This window comes from Cryptosporidium bovis (assembly GCF_009768925.1).
Source record: "Cryptosporidium bovis isolate 45015 chromosome Unknown contig_26, whole genome shotgun sequence".
Taxonomy (NCBI): domain Eukaryota; phylum Apicomplexa; class Conoidasida; order Eucoccidiorida; family Cryptosporidiidae; genus Cryptosporidium; species Cryptosporidium bovis.
The window spans coordinates 40,195-57,161 of record NW_027125042.1 but is presented as its reverse complement, the minus strand read 5'-3'; the positions used below and the strand labels follow the sequence as shown (position 1 = coordinate 57,161).

The 16,967-nt window shown below is 32.8% G+C and overlaps 7 protein-coding genes across 7 annotated transcripts; 1 reads left to right on the top strand and 6 right to left on the bottom strand.

Annotated features, from left to right (window-relative positions):
- Positions 1-193: 193 nt before the first annotated feature.
- On the top strand, positions 194-2,353 carry FG379_001856 (uncharacterized protein; the record flags this gene model as incomplete). The annotated part of the gene is made up of 1 exon (XM_067327459.1): positions 194-2,353. One exon carries the CDS (start codon positions 194-196, stop codon positions 2,351-2,353), a length of 2,160 nt encoding a protein of 719 aa, XP_067182477.1.
- An 18-nt stretch (positions 2,354-2,371) lies between these two features.
- On the bottom strand, positions 2,372-3,256 carry FG379_001854 (uncharacterized protein; the record flags this gene model as incomplete). Its single annotated transcript, XM_067327457.1, has 3 exons — positions 2,372-3,007; positions 3,080-3,102; positions 3,193-3,256. 3 exons carry the CDS (start codon positions 3,254-3,256, stop codon positions 2,372-2,374), a joined length of 723 nt encoding a protein of 240 aa, XP_067182475.1.
- Positions 3,257-3,532: 276 nt separating this feature from the next.
- Positions 3,533-9,109, bottom strand: FG379_001853 (Gdb1p glycogen debranching enzyme; the record flags this gene model as incomplete). Its single annotated transcript, XM_067327456.1, has 1 exon — positions 3,533-9,109. One exon carries the CDS (start codon positions 9,107-9,109, stop codon positions 3,533-3,535), a length of 5,577 nt encoding a protein of 1,858 aa, XP_067182474.1.
- A 2,137-nt stretch (positions 9,110-11,246) lies between these two features.
- Positions 11,247-12,146, bottom strand: FG379_001852 (putative apicomplexan conserved; the record flags this gene model as incomplete). The annotated part of the gene is made up of 1 exon (XM_067327455.1): positions 11,247-12,146. The coding sequence occupies one exon, from the start codon at positions 12,144-12,146 to the stop codon at positions 11,247-11,249; it is 900 nt and encodes a 299-aa protein (XP_067182473.1).
- Positions 12,147-12,440: 294 nt separating this feature from the next.
- FG379_001851 (uncharacterized protein) lies at positions 12,441-13,160 on the bottom strand (the record flags this gene model as incomplete). Its single annotated transcript, XM_067327454.1, has 1 exon — positions 12,441-13,160. The coding sequence occupies one exon, from the start codon at positions 13,158-13,160 to the stop codon at positions 12,441-12,443; it is 720 nt and encodes a 239-aa protein (XP_067182472.1).
- Positions 13,161-13,336: 176 nt separating this feature from the next.
- On the bottom strand, positions 13,337-14,872 carry FG379_001850 (thioredoxin disulfide isomerase A6 transmembrane domain in C-terminal region; the record flags this gene model as incomplete). Its single annotated transcript, XM_067327453.1, has 1 exon — positions 13,337-14,872. The coding sequence occupies one exon, from the start codon at positions 14,870-14,872 to the stop codon at positions 13,337-13,339; it is 1,536 nt and encodes a 511-aa protein (XP_067182471.1).
- Positions 14,873-15,281: 409 nt separating this feature from the next.
- On the bottom strand, positions 15,282-16,511 carry FG379_001849 (Minor histocompatibility antigen H13-like presenilin peptidase family; the record flags this gene model as incomplete). The annotated part of the gene is made up of 1 exon (XM_067327452.1): positions 15,282-16,511. One exon carries the CDS (start codon positions 16,509-16,511, stop codon positions 15,282-15,284), a length of 1,230 nt encoding a protein of 409 aa, XP_067182470.1.
- Positions 16,512-16,967: the final 456 nt, after the last annotated feature.

The window sequence follows — 16,967 nt, the reverse complement described above, 5'->3', positions numbered from 1 at the left end:
AGAAATAGGGATTACGTGACTCATTTTATGCATGCATGTGATACAACCTTAATAAATTGAAGTTGTTCATTTTCTTCTCTTACAAAATAGAGGTATATTTGATTAATAAGTTTCCTGGATGAATGATTTCAATAATATTTTTTCAAATGGAGTTTCATATTTCATTTAAAGGGCATTTGAATTAAAGGTGAAAATGTCAATAATTAAGGATCTTGAAAGAACAAAGATCTGTGTGTTGGACAAGTTAATCACTGTGTTAAATGGAATGGGAATAATTGAAGGGGAGGTTGGTGAGACAATGAATGAAATATATTTTGTTATAGGGTTTTACAAAGAAATGGAACCAACTGAAAAACAGGGTTATGATAAACTAGTGATAATATCAGATGTGTTGAAGCTAAATCTTAACGATTGGGATAGACCAATAGTAGATTTTATCTATGATGTTTTGGTGACTCTTCCATTTGGTTATACTGTTTTGGGAATTTTTCAGTGGAAATATGACTATAATGAATGGTTTGAAATAATAAATGAACATAGAGACGAGGAAATAAATAGTTTATGGGATCCAAAAACCTTTACTAATTTTATTATACTCCCTGTATTTAACTTGGAGTCTGTAATATATTCATTGAAGATATTTGCCTTGGGGGAAAAAAATAGTTATCTTATTCCTGATACTGTAGTAAGTGTAGTAACTAATTATTCAGAATTGGGATTTTTTACAAACTCAGAATTTCAAATCTCTCTTCCATTTACTTACACAGATAATGATAAATCTGGTGGAATGTTAAAAGTAATTAAAGATATAATAGAAATAATTAAGACAAATCTTTCAATAAGTTCTGGAAATGGCATTGTTTACTATTACAATATAAATCACAGAATAAGGAAAAAAGATCATGATACATTTCCTTTACAAGTACCAGTTTACTTTTCACGTAATATAGGCACATCGGATCTTCCTGATGACAATAATTCAGAAAATACTGCTGAACTGAGCCCTCACTTTTTTAGCTCATTTAAAATTACACGTGGATCTGATGATAACTCATTAGAGTTAACATTGAATCTCCAAGCTTGCATATTTAGGTTGTTATCCACAAAAGAACACAATGGTTTGATAAACACAGAATTTAAAGAACAAGTAAGAAGGTGCTTTATAAATAAATGCAACTATATTGGATATAGATACACTAATAGATCTCCTTTGTTTTTCTGTAAGAATGATTTTCAATTTGGATTTTACTTGTTCAAGCTTCCAAATTATTCTATTCCTATTTCATTGTTAAACACCGGACTCCTCTATGGGGACATTGAAGAAAAAAAATACAGAAAAAGATGGTGTGATGTTTTTAATATTAAACCACTAATGCCATTTATCTCAAAAGACCTAGCACTAATCCCAAAAAGTATTAAACAAATATCTGATGATAACGAACTTTATATTTCAGATATTTACTATAAAAACAAAATAATTTCCCCACATCTTGGGATCATTGAAAAACTCAAACACGAAATGAAAAGGCAAGTAAGTGATAAATCAAACAAAGAAAAATTTTTGTGTGATATTAATCAAGAAGGATTGTCTGGTAGGATGGGTGGTGAACAAGATGTTAAATACGAATTTTACTATAACCAAATGCGTGAGTGTTATGTATATAATAATGATGGTGGCACCACGGGGGTTTATGTACTAAAGGTCAAATGTCTAAACAACCAATTAGATTTTATAATTGGGGATTTCTATTTCTATCATTTTAATCAAGACCCTAGTATTAAAGATATTGGATGGACATGCACCTATAAAACAGTACAAATGGTATTAAGTTGGTACCTTATTAATAACTACACTAATAAACATGTCTTGTCTATCATTGAAATGCAAGAATTAATTAGGGAAACAGACACATTGAATTTTGAACTTGAAGTAGGATCTGAAACAGTCCTTGGAATTGTCCAAGCTTCTTTCTTACTTTCATTGTATATTGGTGTTTATTCCTGCATAAAGTTTTACATTGGAGTTCTGGAATTCATTCACGATTATGAGGTAATTGTAAAGCATTTTAGAACAATTGGAAGTCCAGTTATTGCTAATCTTGGCGAATATTCTTATCTAATTGTTGGAATTCAGATATGCAAAGGTTGTAGTTGCTCAGTTGAGGACTCTGTACAATATCTGATTGTTGATCCACATTATTTTGGTAATGATGATGATGTTGAGTATTTATATAAAAAGAATGCTGTTTCCTGGAGAGGTTCCAATTTTTTATTCTCTGCTTCTGAGGGAAAGCCTATTCATGTTCTATTTCCGTCAAATAATGCAGATAATGAAAAAAATATAATATACTAATCGATCTTAATGTATATTTCATTTTATTCTTGTATTAAAATAGTTATGGGTCTTAAATGGGTTGTATTCTGGTTTGTCGGTATCTCTTCTTAATTTTACCCTCAGCGAGGGGACCTTATATGATACATATCTTGAATTTTCTCTTAGAGGATATTTTTTTTTAATATTATTAATCAGGTTATTTTCTAAATTGACATTTTCTTTCATTTCTCCCGATTCAATGCCTTCGATGTTGATCTTTTCTCGCACATTGCATTCTTTTTCCACTATTTTTTCCGTTAAATTTATATTCAGGTCGTGCTTTTTCTCCTTTAATTTACCTATCCTCTTTCTTGAATTGTCTGTATCGATTTTATTTTTTCCTTTATTGGAATCATCCCTAGGGAAGTCGTTAAATTCTTCTGTTTGAACATAAACACTTTTTAAATCCTTTGTTTTAACGCATTCTATAGACTGTTTTGAGACTCTTTCCGATCCAGGTGACTGAGCTATTGGTGACAATTTTGGTTGAAATTTCACTCTTCTTATTTGACTCAAATGAGGAGGTGGAGTTGCGAATAACAAATAATTATCCAATATATCCTTATTGTTCTTTGCGTAGTTATTTCTTATTTTCGCTCTCAATCTAATATTTTCATTCAATAAGCTTTGGTTCTAAAGGTAGTTAATTTATTCGTTAAAAATTCCATCAAATTCCTTAATTTAAAAACCGAAAATATTACCTACCGTTTTCTTCTGTGTTTGAATAACTTTATAATTATCGGATTTAAACGATACATTTTTAGAGGGTAATTTTCAGAAAAATCAACATTTTGTATTGATAACTATAAAAAACTTACTTTTTTCATAGAATTTCACTATTTCATCAATACTTTCATCCTTATTTATTCTTATTACACTCATTTGGTAGTTTTCGTATTGAATTATTTATTCTAACGTTGGTATTGCCTCTATACTACACTGATTACTATTTAATCTCAGTAATACATCAATTTTTTAAATTAAAAAGAAAGGAAACAAAAATTCCCCTTTAATTTTTAATAAATGAATATATTATGTGGACATGCAATTTTGGGGTGATGACGTGTCAAGAAATGACAAGAAAAAGGTAAAATAAAGAATATTATTTAAACAAAATAAATCATTCCTATTTTATATTTAAGTGAATTTGATGTTTTTTTATTTATCCATTGTACCTGTTAAGAACGATAATATAGTACCAACTGACCAGGCTTGAGAAAAACAACTATCTTTACAAAAAGAACCGTTATCATTTGTCAGTTCTGGCAAAGAGCCCCACTGATCAGTTTGAATATGGTTTCTGTGATTCACTAGATGTTTCATAGTTTCGTAGATTGCAATCTTCCTTGACATTTCAGGTCCTAATTTTTTGTTCTTTTCTATTAGTATCCTGTATTTTGCGTTTAAAAAGTAACCTAGTGGCCAAACCCACTCGGGACCTTGGTGATAATTAAAACCATGGGCCACATTATAGTCATCAGAATCGTTGGAATTGTCGTAATTTGGTCTATAATTATAATCAGAAGGATCTAAAGTTTTGATTCCGAGCATATTTGGGGTAAATAGATAATTTTCCACACTATTCAATGTTTTTAGAGAATGATCTACGTCAAATAAATCAACTGAAATTCCAATTGCAACTACCGAGTTGCACCTAAGTTGATAGTCGGTCCATCCGTGGGACGAGCCACAAGTATCCTTGTAGATTTCCGTTTTATTTATAAACTTTTTTTCTATTTTATATTCATTATTACTTTTAATCTCGTTTTCACTTGGAATGTAAAAATAGCATTCAATGTTATCCTTAATGAGTTTCACCCAATCTGAATAACTTATAAATCCGTTTTCCGAATATTGGACTCCCTTGTAAGGAAACTTGTTATCCTTCTCCAGGAGTGTTACATAGGATATTGCAGAGTATAATAATGCGACTATTTCAATGTCTGCTCCATTTCTCGGAGTCGCAGGTATACCCTTGTTATTAGCTTTGCATGAAGACCCCATTTTATCCATCCACGTGCCACAATTATGGACGTTTCCACCATAAATAAAACCATTCACCTTTTCCCAGCTTATTTCAATATTGAAACCGGGGTCTTTCATTTGTTCGTCCAACTTTGGTCCCGCATTCTCTTCTCTAAACTTAATCCCATTGACATGTCTTGTGAACACAAAGTGGATAATGTCAGAAAGTCTTAGTTCCTTTATTGTATCATTGCTATTGGTTTTGTTTAAAAGCCATTCAAAGGCATATTTTTGCTTCAAAGACAGTATTTCGGATACCGATATAGGATATCTTAATAAGACAATTTCATTCATTATCTCATAACCATTAGGAACTAATTTACAGTATTCCATAACTGCATTAACGAAGAACCAAGTTGCATCTCTTGCATTGTATCTCGGAGAGTTTCCAGAGTCGATGAGGTTTGGTATTAGTCCGTTTTTCATTAACCTAGCTATCCCCAAAATCTCTTGTTTTGCCTCTATATACCTTTTTGAGGACAAAAGTATGCCTCTAAATGCAATAAAGGTATCTCGACCCCAACTTCTCATAAATCCTGTGGAAAAATGTGGAAGTCCTGCTGATATTGATGGGATCCTGGATTTACAAATAAGAGGCGAAGATGGGACGTATGAATATACCTGGTATGTTGCCAGTAGTAGATGAATGTAAAGAGGATCATGTTTCTTTAACAAATCGGTTACTTTTGCAGGGTCTATTTCATCGAAAATACCATTCTTATCATTGTTAAGTATATAGTACAGAACATATCTATATATAGACGAAAACATGATATCTATATATGTTATTATACACTCAAGTGAGATATTTGCTACTTTATTAATTAAATTATATTGGCTTCTAACCCATTCTGCCAATTCATACAATGGCCTCTCGTGTTTATTGATATCATCATTGAGGGTTAAGTCATTTGGGATGATATCATTATGCCCATTAAACCCGATACCTCTGTAATCAGTGAGTCTTTCAATACAATAATCCATATACCAAGACCCCTGTTTGAGGTGAACTATAAAAGGGTGACTTTTCCCATTGTCTTCCATTCTTCTTGCAGTGTCAAGTGCGTTTAGACAACTGTATATTCCACAATAAACAAAATCGCCGTAATTAGGGACGTTATAAACTCCTCTTTTTCCTTGACTTCTGTCTAATTCCTCATTATTGCAACTGAATAATATATAGTTAATGGCGTCAGATGGATGACACTTTTCTGAATACAAAAAATTGTTCATTATTCTAGGAAGAGTTGTCGTTATATTTCTGTAGAATTCATCAAGCACATTTTGGGTTATGCTGTAACCTTTGTGTTTGATTGTATGGAGTATTAGTAAAGATCCAGGGGGGAAGTGCTTAAATCTTAATGTAGTTTGGTTGCTAGCCTCGTCGTAACTTACATAAGATATTTCTTCAAGATTCTTATATTTGTGCAATTCCGAATCTATGCCATGTATTCTATTCAAGTCATTCCTGTATTGAAGTGTGTAATTTGGAACATAAAGAGTTCCTGCAAACACAGTATCTTTAATGCAACCATCCAATACTATTAATTCTGGTAATTGGTCAGTCTTATTCATATTAAAGGATGAATGAGTTATGAAATAAATGTTTTCTTGAATTTTTGGGTTGTACCTTTGAACCATAATGATATCTTGAGTCAAGTAGTGAACGTGAGACTCGTTAAAACTATTCACTGACATTCTCTGGTGTAATTTATTTAAAGTTTTTCTTGCTTCCATTATGCCAGGAAGCCTATCTCCGTGTTTCCATTTGGATAAGGAGGCTATTGATCTCTGTCTTTTGAGTAATGTAATAATATTATTTATATTCCCATTGTCATCAGATGAATAGGGCAAATTAGGGTCGTGAACCCAATTACCATCGACTATGTATTTATATTCAAACTGCAGACGATTATTTGTTGGAAATATTACATTTACGGATCTGTCCTCACCATTTATTAAACAAGAGTCTTCACGATCATTTTTTCCAAACTTGATATACAATTTAGTCATGAAATTTCCATTTGGATGTTTCTTCAATTGAATCCCATTTTTCCAATTATCCCAATCACCACGTATTTCAACATTTGTAGCAGGATGCCTCCATTCTATGGTAATTTCAGTTGATATGTTCGTATTGTTTGTTGAATTACCAACACCGCTCCAGTTTATGGTTGATAATTCAGACAAGTAATTACTTGCTAATCTTTTAAAAGGTCCCAAACTATTTGAACGAGATCTTAAGCTTATATTCTTGTCGTTATCCCCGTTTTTAGGTGATACTAAACCATCACCATTTAGATTCAAAATATAGTTTTGGTAAAGTCTTCTTTCAGAAACAACACTAATGTTGTGTGGTACAAGTTCGTCAAATCCTCTTGTTGAACCCAAGGCGCAGTTCGCTGAAGCAACCAAAGCTGCTGTTGGTAGAGTGTCGATTGGAGTTCTAATTTCACATGGTGTCTCGTTGTCATGAGTACAATCGAAGAATATAGCAGGACAGGAGAATTTCTTAAGTGGTTTAAGGCCATCTACTACAGGCAAATTAGTATCGTAATTCTCCTTATTTTTATCGATATTTACTTCTTGAAACATTGAAGGTATTGTTGCCAAACCACCTATTGGGGCAGTGCTATAATTACTTACAGAATAACCAAGAGACCCTGGGGTCTCCGATCTCATTGCTTCTCTAATCAACGCATTTAATCCCAAAACCCTTTCGAATTCTAAGTCAACTTGATAGTCACCAGTGAATAGTTCGGCGTAAACCCAAATGTTTGGTCTCACCTTTCTGCATTCTCTCAGCATATACTTAGCAACATGTAACGGAGTTGAATGACAGTTATCCAATCTAATTCCGTGGAATATCTCAGCAACACTTCTGCAATACTCGGCCATCCATTTCCATAAAAAAGGTGAATCTGATTCCTTTCTTCCGTATCTTAATTTAACGCAGTCTGACCAAACAATTAGGTCTCTTTTAAGATAAACAAAGCTCCCCGAAGAGGCAAAATCCTTTTTTGCATTCCAACCCATAACCCAACCATTATTAGCCAAATACTGCATTTTTCCATTTCTATCTTTTATTGGAGTAAAATATCTCGGAGTCAAGGCCTCCCAATGATTAAGTCCTATTGGGCCTTTGTTACACTCAACTCTTTCCCAAACGATCAAACCTCTAACCGAATCACAAATGTTATCCACAATATTATCCGCAAAACTATATAGTCTATTTTGTATTTTGTCAAGTACCTCCATAATGTCAGTTCCAACTTGTTCAATCCCTATTTTTCTGAAAACATAACTTGGAACAGAAATTTTCTTGCCTCTTTCTCTACATGTGAAGTGGATTATTACATTATAAAGCTTACTCTCAAGAGAAGATTCTCCATCTATTTCAATTTTTTCGATGATGTCATCCAAAATGTCATCGCTTTTTGTTTCACTTCCGGAATCATTTAAATTTGAAATAATCTCGTTTTTATTCAATTCAAAGTATTCTCTCATATTAAATGGGATCAGTACTTCATCTTTTAAGCACTTAATCAACGAATCAACATGATTGATTGTTGTTATGTTCCTACTAACTCCATATTTATTTGCGTATTTTCCATTTACAATGTCTTTTGAAAACTCCTGGAGCCTTAGGTCCAACTCTACGGCTGCTTTTAGATGTGGAGAGTTTTCTATATAATAACCAGACTCTGGATGATCTACCAACCAAGGCGAATTATCGGCAGAGTGATTTAACACAATATCGCATGTAGATAAGATTCTGTAATCTCTTTCCAATTCATGAATGACTTTTTTCAAATATTCATATTTCTCTTTTTTTGTGTATTCCATATTTATAATTTTTGTGTTTTTGTCATCTTTTTCACTTATTTCGTCTTCACAGTCGAAAAACATAGATGATATCTCATTCTGATTTGCAATTGAATAACATGAACCAGACTGACCAAATGTCTGTAAAGGGGTAAAGTGAACCATATTATAATTTAATTTAGATGTAATCTCCAATCTTCTTTTCCAATTTTTAATATTACCCAAACATTGACTTAGTAAAGTTTGCATACATATACCAGAACTAGGCAAAAATACATCGTTTATATAAAGTCTAGGTTCCACGATTATAAAATTGCATTTCAGACAATTATTTAATTCTTCAAGACTTTTATAGTCATCAACAAATTTCTCTGTCACCTGAATTGATATTTTTACTGATCCTGGATGCTCCATTTCAACTGCCCAATAATGATTTCCAAATGAATCACTATATGTTGGGCATATTAAATTACATTCTCCCGAAAATAATTCCATTTTTAATGAAAAATTCGTTCCTCTTATTAAACCATTGTAAAGTTTTAACAAAACAATATCACCAGACAATATTCTAATGTTGCCATTATTCCCTATACATGAAATAGAACCATCCTTGTTAAACTCTCCAAACCAATTTGAATTAATTGGACCAAACTCATTTCTTTTTAAAGAGTCCAATGTTTTTGTTTCCGTAAGGGCACACCCTTTTTTAAAACTGACCTCCTTTCCTTCCATATTTAAACTAGGAGATGTACAGTCTTGAGATAACTTAATTGTTCCAGCCATGTCATTTTTCGAATTATTCACTATTTTTGCAACATTATCACCCTTCTTATCATTTGACTTACCCTGATTTCTAAAGCTTAGAGATGTTACTATTGATGACATAATATTTTGCTAGACTGTTTACTGGACTCAATACTAAATTTAAATCACACTTGTTTACCTAAAATATATACTTGCTTTTACATATAAAAAATATTCAACTATTATTCAGTTTCACACTTTAGTGTTAATTATTTCCAAGTGACTCACTTTTATTGTTAATGTATTATTTAAATCAAGATTTGCACTAAGTTTGATGAAAAATTATTTTCCTGCCATTATAAACTATTCAAAAAAAAATTTATTATTTTTCGAGTGATTATGGATTATTTTTAACCAGTCTGTGGGGAGTGATAAGTAATGCCTTAATCTTTTTATACTGCAAAAATGCAGAATCCATTTTACCGCCCAAATTTTTTACTTGTACGGAAATTTAAGAAAAAGAAATTATTCGCCATAAACCGAAATTAGGTTATTCTTAAAACTGATTTAGCACTTTTAAGGAGAGTTTGTGCGTTTTAATGTGCAAAAACCTTATATTTTCCATTTAGCAAAAATGTCAGTCTTTAAAACAATGCTTATTACACAAACAAATTCACATAGTGTACAAATTTGCATGTGCATAAGTACAGATTAATATGATGTTGGAACCTTTTTTAGTTTGTTTTTTCTTCTACAGAGAAGCCAATTTATTCAAGCAGACAACGATACTTCAATAATATTGGCTTGTATCTGGGGACCCACCTCCGTAGCGGGTTTGGTCTAGTGGCTATGACGCTCGCCTAACACGCGAGAGATCACGAGTTCGATCCTCGTAACCCGTACGTTTCCGCCCCGGTGAGCCGGTGGGTGAGCGCCGTCTGAGCCTCTGTTGGCACGGAGGCTGGTGCCGGCCTTTTTGGCATTGGTTTATGGTAATTTTTGCCGCGGGATATCTATGGTGTTCAGTGGAAGGGGCCTACCCACGGTGTCTACATTTGTCCCACCTGAGGAAAGGGTTTTGAAGGCGTCTTATATTTAAGGATGGGGACGGTTGATTCGTTGTTTACTTCAGTGTCATAGAGTCAGACTTATAGGAGTTGAAAGAAATGGTGGAATAAGAGTTGACTGTTGTCCTGAGATTTCTTATTTGTTTCCGGTTTTACAAGAGTTTTATTTTAATAATTGCAGGCGAGTGCTATGATTTGATATGCCACAGAATTTTAATGGAGATTGAGGGTTTGTTTCTCGCAGTTATATATATAACTGTTCGACTTAACTTGTGTACAACCTTCAGTTTGATTTATCTTCTCTAATCAAGTGTGCAATGGGGTATAATTACATACTATTTTAGTTGATACTGTATGTTTAAATGCATAAAAGGCAAAAATGCACTCAATTGGCTCTCTGTCTTTTGTTCCGTTTGGCCGGCGTGTTAACGCTGGTTTTCGCTATTTTTAATGACATTAATATTTTTGGTTGTTTATAACATGTATTTACTCCGATTTTACAAAGAGAAAATGCTTTGAAGTGCATAATTTGGTATTGCAAAGGCCTTGTGGTGATTGTCGGTAAGGAAAACAAGAACTTTAGAGCTGCGATTACTATATTGTGTAAATAAATACATATCTCTGGATAGTACGCAAAGTTGATTTATTAGCAGTCTAGCAACAATTATTGAGCTATTTTCTAGGGACTAAATAGTAGTGATGTTGCTTGAATTTCAAGCATTGGGCTCTTACTGCAAGTGATGATACCTACTTACACTGAACTTTTATCCTTAGAAAACGAATGCTAAGTTGCTCGAAATACAATATATTCGACAATTAAAATAGAAACATTATTTTTAGTAGATATTAAGGTAGAAGCAGTTTTGAGTGATTGAGTTGAATTTGTCTTATTTCAACTTAATTCATCAAAATAGCTATAATGTAGATACATTGGTAATTCCTAAAGTGCAAATCCTTATGATGAAAAAAAGACCGTATTAGCCAGTTCTGCTTATGACAAACCACTGTTGTGGTATGATTAGAAACGGTCTGTATTTCTGAATTTTTGCACGAAATAAACAGACAAACAAGGTAGTGAGTCAACTTTTTATAGCTAAATTAGTTGTTAATCCACTTTATTCTGACTCAATTGTTATCTTCCTCTCCCAGGCACCTTAATCTTCAAAGAGGAACAAACGTACGAAAGCAATAGGTAAAACTGTTTGTTACTTTCATTCCTGCACTGTCTTCTTGACCTTAAAACGTGGTTCAGTAGAATCGGATATGCTGTTGGAGTCTGAAATGGAGTCTTTTACATTTGGAAATATTTTCCCGGGAAAATAGCGTTCCTTTATATCCCTAATAAAATCAGAGAATGTCTTATCAATCTGAATGATGTGGGGATAATCATTAATTAACGAAGTGAATATAGAGAAAGACATGTTATTGTCCGAACCATCACATGCACGAATAAAATAGTAGGCTAGCATAACCGCTGAAGGTGCCGAACCATGAGTCCATTCTGGGGAAGGTTTACTTTCAACCAAGTCACAATATTTATCATAAAGTTCATTGGCAAATTCTAATTTACCAATAGACAGTAAGGAAAGAACTGCTCTAAGGAGAAAAAGCTCTTTTTCTGAGCTATATCCCAGTTTTGTCCATTCGTAAATAATTTTCGAATATAAAACGGCATCCTCTGTGTAAAATGCAAAAAATTGTGCTCTTGGATAATTGCCAGTATCAAAGTAGTACTTTGAAGACCAGTAACTTAATTTCAAAATTTTGTCTTTTGATCTTTCTTCGTCGTCAAGACACCATGATAATGCATTCTCAATAAGTTTGTCCTTCTCAGGAAATGTTTTATTTTCAATCAAAACATCCATTATGTCATCAAAAGTGCAGGCCTTTAGTGCTAGTTTTCCTTTTCTTGCCTTTTTAATAAAAAATATAGAAACATTGCACGCCGTATCATTTAAACCATACTCTAAAAAGGCTTTTGCTTTCTCAATTCCAAAGTAAATAGAATCAGGGGTATTTAGCTCTGATAACTTTTTCGTTAGAATTTCGGATGCCTCGTAACTATTTCCATTTTTCAATTCTGACTTGGCTAACTCCCAGATTTTTTCCATTTTATTCAAGTTCAACAAACTTAGATAATTATAATTGTAAATTATTCACATAGCACATTAGCAGTGAACAAGAAAAACAAAGCTTTTGGCGCTTTTTGTATGGTAGAAACCGCAAACAAAAAGTGGCTTTAAATTTAAATACTTGATTTTAATCGATATAGTCACATGCAAAATGTATAAGTTAACTTAAAAAGAAGGTGGCAATATCTAGCTAATGAATGAAGGAGTTCGAGCAGTATACCCGTTAATTGGCAACACTCCAAGTTTAAGTGTGGTGAAATACACACTATTGCTTTATTGCTGATTAAATATATATTTAATGATAATAGTAATGCTTTCTATTCTAAAATAGTCTGAATCCCGTATACTTTTGAAGTTTGTTGATTCCAAATATCTTTTTATCTCCTGCATACTGTAAGAGACGTTCGGATTATAAGAGTCAAGAGAGTGAATAGAAATCAGAGACAAAAGGATCCAATTTAACACTTTTGTGTTTAAAAACGAGTATTCTGGTTGTTCCTTAATTTTGTCCGAAAAATATTCAAGTAGCGTACACCAATTTGAGGAATTCCATTTTCCGAATGTGACACATGGTGTCTGGTCAGAGTTGACGATATCATCCCAGTTAGATTTAGTTACAATGTCAATTGTTTGAAGTACTTCAGTCAAATCTGAGACCTTGCTTCTCAAAGAGTTAATGTACTTAATGATCTCGCCTTTCCTCTCAGAATAGTTGGGGTCGCTTCTTATATTTTTGATTTTTTGTGATATATCATACTCAAGTATATATCTAAATTCACCGGAAAGAGATAGTGTTCCCTTCTCAATATGTGAAAAAGTCTCAGTTTCATCTCGTTTTTCTATTGATGTTTTAACACCACTCGCCTCTTCTCTAACGCCTTTTAGGTATTCGATTGCTTCTTTTGCGTCCTCCAAGAACTCGTAGTCGTCGCCTATTGGAAGGACGGTTTTCTGTTCTAGATCAAAATTGCTAGAGTGTTTACCGTCTGGCATTGTAAATTAAAAAAAGAAGACATACAACGGTATGAAAATAGTGACATTCCTGAAATTACAAATAAATGTCAAAATTTACTCTTTTCAACAGTAAAAAATTAAAAAATGTTTGCGTGAACCAGTGTTTAAAATCAGAAGTACTAAAACAAAAATTAAGGGAGTATCTACAACTTCATCTACCTTTCCTTTTTTGGTTCCGAATTATCATCTGTTTCATTAATTACACTATCAATGCTGCTTTTAGAATGACCTGGCGCCACTACACCTTTGTCCATTTCAATGAGATCATCCAGTAAATAAGATTCAACGGTGTCTCCGAACAACAAAAGACACAAAAATATTGTAATTCCTGCAACAAGCAGTATTGCAACAGTTGTGATGGCAATAGCGTGATACCATGATTTGTAGAATATGGTGCTAACTGCTGTATTTAGTTCATATAGGAATCTTCTAATTGAGTTCATGCTGAAAATCGAATACGCCTTTAGCTTGGGTATTTTTTTGTCCTGTTTGATAACGAGCTCGATCGTTTCGTATAGAATATCCGTTCTCATATATTCTTGGTTGTTGTAGTAGTACTTAAGGCCATCTGCAATTACAATTTCATATCCTTTCATAAAATTAAAGTGAGTTATTCCGTATTCTCTAAATAAAGATGAATATGAATTGAAGTCTATAATAGCGAACATGATACCACGAGGAGTATCTTTCTCTTCAAATTTTACAGGCAAAAATAAGTCGTTTCGCACTTTTTTGGCAACATTATAAAGTTGATCAATAATTTCTGTTTTGTTGCTCGGACTTTGTACCTGCTCATTTATTCCAATAATTACAATAAGATTGCCACTGTTGAGGTAATCAATAAAGTCTAACTTCGAAGGAATTCCAAAAAATGGGAACCTGTATTGTTGTATATAGCTTAAAACGTAGTCTACGTTTTTGTTTAATCTCACAATAGGTGAATAGTTTTCTTTTCCCAAAACAAGCATACATGGGTGGTTTAAACACTCTTTTGCTTCGCTATGTTTTAGTGATTTATGAGAGAGAATTAATCCTTCTCTGACTGTATTGTTATATGTAACTGAAAGAGTGATTTCAAAATCGTTTTTGTTTGAAATTCCTTCCAATAAAGGAACATACTCGTTTAGTTGGTTTCTGTCGTCAAATAACACTATAAATATGGGATATAATTCCAAATCATAACTTAAGTCACTTAATTGTTTTGAGTTTTCTACAATTATTACATCTGGCTGCATCCCTCTTTCTATAAATCTAATTATATCCATGTGAGATCTCTTTGGACTTTTGTACTGCTTTATATATTTTCCTTTATTATAAAGTCTCATTGTTGGATATCCATTAATTTTATTTTTTTTGCACAGTTTAGATTCTTTAGTGCAATCAATTTTTGCTATTTTTATTTTATCGTTGTCTTTAAAGAATTCAGACACTTTTATTATTTCCGGATTTAAATTCCTGCAGTGGCCACACCAAGGTGCAAAATATTTAATGAACCAAACAATATCACTGTTTGCATTCAATACTTCCTCATTGTATTCAGTCTCTGTTAGGTTAATTACAAATCGCTCCTCGTTAAAAGTGCTTTCATGAGTTTCATTTGAATAGACATTCTCTTCCCCACACTTGATATATGTGAAATTCTTTACCAGGACAAGTACTGTTAATGAAATAATTTGTTTCCATATCTTCATTTTTTACTAGTGCGTTACAGGAGATTAAATTCAAGTATTTGTTTTTTTGTAGTTTTTATGTCTATTAAAGTTATAATATTCAAATAATGTTACTTTTTAGTAATTATATCTCCTTTTATTCACTGCCGGAAACCCAGTTAATAATAATTGCCCTCGCTTTATCCCCAAAATTGGCAATGGAACAAAAGCACTAAAAAACAGGAAAAAATTTGCATGCACAGACAGTAATTCACAAAATACCAAATAAAAGAAAGGCTTGGGTGAACATTTGAATTTCATTAATTGAACATAAATTAATTACTAAAAATATATAGCTAATAACAATGAAGTTTAACACTAACATGACATGACAATTGTTTTCACTTTAGTCGAATTAAAGAGAAAGACGAATATTGGTGACCATCTTAAGCTACTTTTTTTTTCTTTGTTTAAGCTCAGTTTTCGGTGAGTCATTTGAGTTGTCACCAGTAAGTTCAACTTCGCTTCCGGATTGATTCACTTTGGAATCGGAGTCGCTCGTAACAGAGCTGTCCTCCTCCGAGTAGTTCCAAGCGTCAATATATTCGTTTCTGTATAATACTGACCCGAATAAGGCAAGCAAGCAAAATGGCACCAAATAAAGCAAAGCGGGTTGGGCAGCTTTAAAATATAGCATGACACATGCAGTTGTGATAAGTCCTAGTGAATAAGAAATGAGAACGGTGAAGAAAGTTGCGGTATTCTGTGAATTTTTAATCATGCTGTATACGTTTTTTTGAGTTCTTGAGAACTCTCTGAGATCAAATCTCAAACAGAGCGAAATAAAAAGTCCTGGAATGACAATGTCACCGAGACCAAGAATACTTTGTTTCCATGGATTAAGAGAAACCGGGAATATTAACTTAGCTGGGCCATGAAACGATTTTGCAACTGTGACCATTACATCTGTTCCAAATACCCAAAATATATCATAAACAAACAGACCACATAACAATATCGCACCAATTTTAAAGTTTCCAAGGGAAATTAACGAAATAGCTTGTATTGAGAATGATATGGCAAACATATTATGGATTATCCAAGAGTCAGTTAAAACCCAAACAATTCCGAGAATTAGACTTATAACTAGTGACCAAATGTGATGTATTGTTATTTTAACTTCGTAACCTCTAGGGTCGTTAGGATTCTCAATATATCCACCGAGTTTGAAGTGTGAATCGCATAAGACAAATTTAGTTTCTTTTGTAATGTTATCACATTTAAAGAACACAATAGATACAAATTGCATCAATGTCTCCATTAATGTGAACGTTCCTATAATAAATAAATAAGAAGTCAATAAAAGATTTACCCAGTATGTTGGTAAAAAACGGTATGCCAAATAGAGGGAAAACAATGCAACTGAGCCTATAACTGGAGATAACATTGCGTCTTTCCTAGTTAAAGACTCTGTACTTTTGCACTTCTCACCTGTAATAGGATTAATCACAGTTTGCGAAAGAGACAGAAATGACCCAATATATATGATGGAAACAGTTGATGTTAACATTTGAACTATAATAGGTAATGGTCTGAAGTAGGTTATTAACATTTGAACTGCCAAAACGACATAACATAGCCCAAATCTAAAGTGACCATCGTGACAAAAACACCTATTCATTTTTTAGGGTAGCAAAAGGGAACAATGATGTTAATAAATCTCAGTAGAGTGATGGTGAATTCTGTTCGAACCTTTGTATTCTTATTCTATATATTTATATTTGTGTTTTTATATACTAAAAAATTCCAGAAAAAAGGGAAAAAAGTTATTTCTTAGCTCTATTTTATTTCTCGTAAATTTGCATTCCCTTTATCATCTCATAATATTTTAAAACCCTATCTCTCACTAAATACCAATACTATCAACAGCCAACGAACCCCCTCTTCACCCCCCCCACAACCAAGCAGGCGCCAAATTTTATTATTGCCGGTATTAAGTATTGGAATGCTATTAGTAATAATTGCAATAGGTATTAATGGAGGTAAAGATAATATATGAGGCAAGAAAAATAGTGGTAAAAATATTAGCAATAAATATTAGAAATAGTAATATTGCAAATAAAACCGAGTATAGGCA